The 7,451-nt window shown below is 47.0% G+C and overlaps 1 protein-coding gene across 12 annotated transcripts in view; it reads right to left on the reverse strand.

The window, feature by feature from the left end:
- Nucleotides 1-6,342: 6,342 nt before the first annotated feature.
- Nucleotides 6,343-7,451, reverse strand: part of TDRD1 (tudor domain containing 1) — an 82,745-nt gene continuing 81,636 nt past the window's right edge. For all 12 annotated transcript variants that reach the window (XM_075935440.1, XM_075935431.1, XM_075935432.1 and 9 more), the window contains one exon: nucleotides 6,343-6,841. In XM_075935440.1, the coding sequence (XP_075791555.1) occupies nucleotides 6,749-6,841 (93 nt within the window). In that variant the 3' untranslated portion in view covers nucleotides 6,343-6,748. The remainder of the gene's footprint in view (nucleotides 6,842-7,451) is intronic.

The following is a 7,451-nucleotide window of genomic DNA, read 5'->3' on the forward strand; positions in this document are numbered from 1 at the left end:
GGCTGTTGGTCAGCATCAGTGTGTTGCGGCTGCAGGGCTTTATCGAAAAGGAGCATTTGGAGGCGTCTCTCCCTGTCCTTTCTAGCCCTGGAAGTGAGTTTGCTGCAGTGGGTACATTTCTGGGGGACATGAGATTCCCCCAGACAATGGATGCACTCCGAGTGACCATCGGAGGCCGGCATTGCCTCCCGGCAAGAGCCACATTTTTTGAAGCTGGTAGCTGCCGACATGTTGCCAGTTCCTGAGGCAGTTCTTATGGCCGCAGAAAGACGTCTACTTGTCTGGTTGCTGATGTTCTTATATATGTATTTGTACTAATATTGTGTTAATTTGTCTGCTTTGTTGTTTTGTTTTTTTTAGGAGACGCAACTATGTACAAGGAGCGGGACGGGAGAACAGCTGAGAGGCGGAAGGTAAGAACAGTACTGTCAGTGTCTATTCTTCCTTTCGTTTGGCTATTATGAATTTTTTTTTTTAAAGAAATAAGGAGAAACAAAAGGGAAATATAGGGAAGGTATATATATATATATATATATATATATATATATTATATATATATATATATACACACACAAGGCACAACTAGAAGAAGTCTAGTTCAGCAAGCGAGGTGAGGAGCGTAGTTCCAAGCGTCTGCAGCCTGAGGCGGTCTAGAGGAACTGGCAGGAGGCCGGACCACGCACTAGAGAAGAGTGCAAAAGCCGCGAGCCCGCGGTCCAGCCAAACAGAGCTTCTCACAAGCTTCTGCCTGTGGCGCCAGAGCAAGCCCAGCACCCATAGTGGAACACCCATGGGGACATCCCCGAAGAAGAAGCACTGAGTACTTCAGCTTTTCCCACATTATTGCTATGTCTACACTGGCGCGATCTTGCGCCAGAGATATGCAAATGAGGCTAAGCGTGGAATATCGCCAAGCCTCATTTGCATTCCTAATGCATTTTTGCAGAAGAGGCTCTTGTGCCAGAAGGAGCTGTCTACACTGCTCCTTCTTGCGCAAGAAAAACCCTCTTGCTCAATGCCACTACGCTGATTATTTTCAGGAATAACGGCATTGTGCAAGAGGGTTTTTCTTGCACAAGAAGGGGCAGTGTAGACAGCTCCTTCTAGCGCAAGAGCCTCTGCCGCAAAATGGCAGTTAGTTAGGTATGCAAATGAGGCTCGGCAATCTTCCATGCTTAGCCTCATTTGCATATCTCTGGCACAAGATTATGCCAGTGTAAACATCGCCTATGTGTCACTAGGTTACCTCCCTCATCCAGTAAGGGCCCCCACACCCTCTCTGATCACCCTCTTATTGCTAACATGCCTATAGAAGCCTTTCTTGTTACCCTTCACATCCCTTGCTAGCTGCAATTCCAATTGTTTTCGCCTTCCTGATAACTCCCCTGCATTCTCAGTCAATATATTTATACTCTTCCCTAGTCATCTGTCCAAGTTTCCACTCTTTGTAAGCTTCCTTTTTGTGTTTAAGCTCACCAAGGATTTCGCTGGTAAGCCATACCATTATTTGCTTTTCTTACTGCGAATCAGGATGCTTTCTTCCTGTGCCTTTAATAAGGCTTCTTTAAAATACTGCCAACTCTCCTGGACTCCTTTCCCCTTCATGTAAGCATCCCAGGGAATCCTGGCTATCAGTTCTCTGAGGGAGTCAAAGTCTGCTTTTCTGAAGTCCAGGGTGTGTATTTAGCTACTCTTTCTTCCCTTGGTCAGGATCCTGAAATCTACCATCTCATGATCACTGCTTCCCAGGTTGTCACCCACCTCTACTTCCCCTCCCAGTTTCTCCCTGTTTGTGAGCAGCTGGTCAAGCTGCGCATGGCCCCTGGTCAGTTCCTCAGCACTTGTACCAAGTTGTTCTCAACATTCTCCAAAAATTTCCTAGATTGTCTGTGTCCTGCTGTATTGGTCTCCCAACAGACATCAGGGTGATTAAAGTCCCCCATGAGAACGAGGGACTGCCCTCTGGAAGTGTGTCTCAGTTGTCTAAAGAAAGCTTCATCTACCTCATCCACCTGATCCAGTGGTCTATAGCAGACACCAACCACTTCACCACCCGTTGCTTCCACCTCTAAACTTAACCCATAGACTCTCAACAGGCTTTTCTCCCTCTACATACTGAAGCTTTGAGCAATCATACTGCTCTCTTACATAGGGTACGTCTAGACTACAGGCTTTTGTCGACAGAAGTTTTGTCGACAGATACTGTCGACAAAACTTCTGTCGACAAAGAGCGTCTACACTACATTCAGTTCTGTCGACAAAGCAAGCTGCTTTGTCGACATGGTAGTGTAGACGCAAAGGACAGTTTACATGCAATAACACCTTCTGTCGACAGAACTCAGCGGTAGTGTAGACACAGGTATAGTTTTGTCAACAAAAGTCCACTTTTGTCGACAAAACCCTATAGTCTAGACACACTCATACAGTGCAATTCCTCTTCTTCCTCACCTGTTCTTCCTGAACAGTTTATACCCTTCCATGATAGTGCTCCAGTCATGCAAGTCACCCCACCACGTCATCGTCATTCCAATCAGATCATAGTCATAGGCATGCACAGCACATTTCATTAGGGTGTGCACCTAAATAATTTTTTTAATATGTACTGACCCCCATTAGCCACACCCCTGACTCGCATTAACCACGCCTCTGGAGGTAACACTCTCAGGGCAATATGGACACATGACCAGAAGTAAAAGATGTCATGTGACCTCCCCCCTCAGGACTTTTCCCACCATCCTCCTACCAATAGAAATTAGTTTGGCCCCCACCCTCCTCTGCTGTCCTGACTCCTGCCCTTCTTACTGCCCTCAGCCTTCCTGAGACCTGCCCCCCTCCACCAGCCCTTCTCTCCCCCATGCCCACTCCTCCAGTAGCCCCGCTCTGATGTGAGCTACCCCTCCTCATCCCCTTTCCTAACACCTCCCTCTACATACCTGCCCCCCCTCTCCTCTGATGCTGGCTCCTCCCCTGCAGGTGTCTGCACTTCTGCTTCACCCCCAGAATCCCCTTATTCCTGTACCCTCCTGGAGCCCCCCCACCCCTCTCTGGAGTTCCCCCCTCCTTGGGGGTGATCCCCAGGGGCTGGCTGATGGGTTCTGTGGATTCCATGAGTAAGTCCCGCTTCTGGGGCCACTGAGATACAGGACCCTTGGATACCCAGTCTTGGATACAGGACCCACATCAGAGGCTCTGCTTCCAGCCCCCCATAGAGTCCCAGATACAGGACCTGCACACAGGGCTCTGCTCCCGCGCAGGCAGCACCATGGCTGCGCTCCCAGCCCCAAGCTTCCCCTAATTCCCTTTCTTGAGCCTCCTGAACCCCCAACGCCCTTACCCGGCCAAATTCTCCACAGGTCCCCAACCTTTGTTCTGACTCCTGTGCTCCCCATAACTTTATCCCTATCCCCAAACTCCCAGCTCCCACCCTAAGCTACCCCCACTTAAATTTTACAGGTATTGGCCTATCCTAACCCCTTGAAGCACCTGCCAGGAGGAACTTCCAGGGGGATTACGATAGCATAGTTACTTTTTCTTTGCTCTACTTCCCAGCCTCCACATGGGCAGGCTCCAGGACTCATGCAAGGGTTCTGTTCCCACCAGCAGCTATGGTCCTAGCCTCAGCTTCCTTAACCCAGTCCATATCTCTAAGCCACAGCCCAGTGCTGACCCTACCTTTGGGGGGGGGGGAGGGGAGAGGAGGGCACGGACGAGCTAAGGGAGGTGAAGTAAAAAGCACCCCCACTCTAAAAACTGTTCCAGCACCACTGATCTACAGGGACCTGCCAGTGCAGACTTTTTACAACCCCCTACAGAGTAATAGCCAGCCCCAGGCTGCTTTCACGCTCAGGCAGGCAACCTGTGCCCTGCAGCCATGGTGAGTGGCACTAGGCCTGTAGGCCCCCACACCAGTCTCCAGTGTGCTATAGGTGCTATCTGCACAGAGAAAAGAGAGGAATTGCAGAAGCACACGCTGAAGCTTCCCTTCTCCGTGAGAGGGGCAGGGGGTGTTTAGAAGTCCCATTAAGAAGCACAGTCAGCCTTCCCTCCTCTGTGATGCACATGCTGGGACTCTTGGCCAATGGGAAAGGACCACTGTTGCATGGGTGCTGGTTGGTGAGCATCTCTGCAGGATCAGCTGGTCCTGCTCTGGCAGCAGCCCTACAGCACCCACCTGGCCGGGAAGCTGAGGCAGGATCCTCAGGCCACACATGCCGCTGGGCTGCTGCCGGAGCTGATCCCGCAGACGCTCACCAACCAGCACCCGTGCCACAGTGCTCCCTTCCCATTGGCCAAGAGTCCCAGCACGTGCATCCTCTGCGGATTCCTCTCCCCCCCCCCTCCCCCCAGTAGAGGAGGGAAGCCCAGGCACGCTTCTTAATGGAACTTCTCTGAGTGTCAGTCTACCATCTATCTGCTGGTTGGGTTAGGTGTTTGATCTCCCGAGGTTCCAGAGGGGACGCCCACCTCGTATTCGTCTTTCCTAGGAATTGAGAGACCGGCCCTGGCCTGACACGCTGGAGTAGAGAGGCACAGAAAGGGGTAAAAATTGTACCTGGATGTGGTCCTTTGTTTAAGTATATATATATATATATATATATATATATATATATATATATATATATATATATATATATATATACACACATACATATACACACACACACACACACACACACACACACACACACACACACACAGTGTTAGAGCTCTTTAAAGATTAAGCTGCCACTTGGTACCATTATTTCTATTTTCTGTCTTTACCTTTTTCCTGTAACCATTTTTAAGACCTATAAGACCTAGCATTTAAGAAATAGAGCAATAGCCATTGTAACCATATGATTTATAAGCTTCTTTAATAAACCTGTAACTGTAAGCTTTAACCTGACTCCTTCAGTTGCTGTAACAGAACCAAGCACAATTTAAAAGAACTTCAGCCGGTCATAAAGGGACAGACATAGGGAGAGCTTGGGCATTTGGATCTGTGTCACTCCCAGGTGACAAGATCCGTTGGGGCACCTTTTCAGCCTTTCCTAGGCTGCCCGCTGCGAAGGAACCCCTGTGTTCTAGCAGCTAAAATCTAAGGTGCAATAAGCTCTTCCTATATAACGGGGTGTCTGTTGGCCTGCTGGCCACCCTCTGCGACGGGACCCCGGTCCTAGCAGTAAAGACACGGACGTTAAACCTTTTCTCGGAAACACACACACACACACACACACACACCCCCTGCCCTCCCACGCAGAGAACAGAAGCTCCAGCATGTGCCTCCTCTGGGGACTCCTACCTTCTCTCCACGCAGTCTCCAATGCACTGCAGACCTGCTGTGTGGTACAGCGCTGGCTGTTTGGGGGAAGGGAAGCAGCCTGCACACTTCCTCAAAACCCATAAGTGGGGCACAGCTGCTGGATGGACCGGTTGGTGACCACGACATTAGGGTGTGTCCGTGCCCATGTCTCTGATCATAGTTTTTTGACTGGGACAGAGCTTAAAATTCTTCCTGTTTGTACATAAATGCAAGAAGCCTGGGAAACAAACACCTTAGATAACATGTTGACTGCCCTACCTTCATTCGAATTAGGGGTCCTCCTTTGTTGCTCATTCCTTGTGTTTCTTCCCGGTATCTGACTTCCCCACTTACCTCAGGGTTTTGGTCACCGTCCCCCAGTGAACCTAGCTTAAAGCCCTTGTCACGGTTTGCAAGTCTGCTCGCGAAGATGCTTTTTCCTCTCTTGGTTAGGTGGATCCCATCTCTTCCTAACAATTCTTGTGCCCAGAACAGAGTCCCATGGTCAAAGAAACCAGAGCCCTCTCTCTTACACCATCTGCACAACCACACATTTACTTCCTCAAGGGAGAGCGCTCTTGCAAGCTGAGAGAGAATGGGTCCTTCAGCCAAGGGAGCTGCAGTTTCTTGGAATTAAATATGGGTCAAACAGCTTATGCAAAGATCTTTCACTTATGAAGACAAGGAAATCTAGCACCTTGTATGCTACGGAAGGTCCTGGCCAAGGTTCCCTGTAAGCTGATTATGTCCGCATGTGAGTTTGCATCTAACTAAAAGTAATTTTGGCTGAACATATTAAACCTGTGGTTAGACAATGCCTTTGATTTTACAATTTAAACCACTCTGCCAGTGTACTGTTGTAGTTATATACCTTAATTCATCGCCTGGGGATAGAGATAACATCTTCCTTTATGATGTGTCTAGTACTGAGTACACTGATTGCTCAAATAATTTTGGGGATTCCATTAGAAATTCTACTCAGTGATGTCAACACTTATTTTGGAGACCAAAAGGAAAGGGCTTAATTTTCAAAAGCTCTATACAAATCGAAAGAAATGTGTACAATGCAATAGCTTTATTATTCCTGGTAACCTAGAGAGATTGAAGATTTGTTTTTTTAAAATCAACAAAAAGTAGCATCCTCTGATTCAAAGATCAGTAAAGTTTATATAAGGTTACAACTGAATGTAATGTACAATTCTTACACATGCTCACAGACCATCTTCATTCTGTAGCACAATAAACACACAATCACGTGAGGAATTTGCATTGATGCCCCACAATAGTGAAACAGACAGTCTGTTTCTAACCTTTGGCAAGCCTTCCGGGATAGAACTATGAATGCTTCAGAAAGTGAGATTTTACATAAAAGGCACTGGAACAGAACCATTTAGTAGGAAAGATTGCAACTTAAAACATAGCATTACAGGTATAAGCATATAACACCACACATTGTGCCTAAAGGATTTAGTGTTCTAACAACTTTTTCATTTCTTTACACTTATCTTGCGCCATGTGTTTATTTAAAAGAAAGAGGAGGATCTGTTCATGTTTTTCAATCTGTGGGGAGGAAAACAGAGATAATATTAGGAAGCATGTTGCCGTTAAGTATTGTTAAAATTAATCAACCTGAGAGTCTGTCACTTTTATAATTCTTCTAGGTACTAGAAATGAACTTGAGTTTGTATCCATGATAGTTTAGTGGATTTATAATTACCTTTCCCTATTTTGTGAAAAAAAATGTAGCATAGTGCAATTAAATTATTTTGGCTAAGTCTCAATTTTATTTTAAAGATTTCTGAGGTGGTACTGGAGATGTCAGAAAATCAGTGGCCCAGGCCAACAGTAAGTGAACCTAGCCCTGTCATCAAGTTCTCTCCTTGCTTCCATTCTGTAGTGTCCTACCTACCTCTAGTCATTTACTGGAAATCCTTCAAAATGTATAAGTCTATCTTTCCTCCATCTGTTTCAGGAGATGGAAAGCTAGCCCAGCTTTCACTACTTGTTCCTCTCTCCCTCCCCTACTCAAAACACACATGTCATTCATAGGCTGGATGGAGAAGTTTGAACTGTAGCCATGAGGAATCCAGCCAAAGGCTACTCTGGAGAAAATGATCTTGCTTTACTCTGTAGTGGGACAGGAAAGGAGCAAGAATAAACTCAGTAACAA

Source organism: Pelodiscus sinensis, chromosome 8 (genome assembly GCF_049634645.1).
Source record: "Pelodiscus sinensis isolate JC-2024 chromosome 8, ASM4963464v1, whole genome shotgun sequence".
Lineage (NCBI taxonomy): Eukaryota > Metazoa > Chordata > Testudines > Trionychidae > Pelodiscus > Pelodiscus sinensis.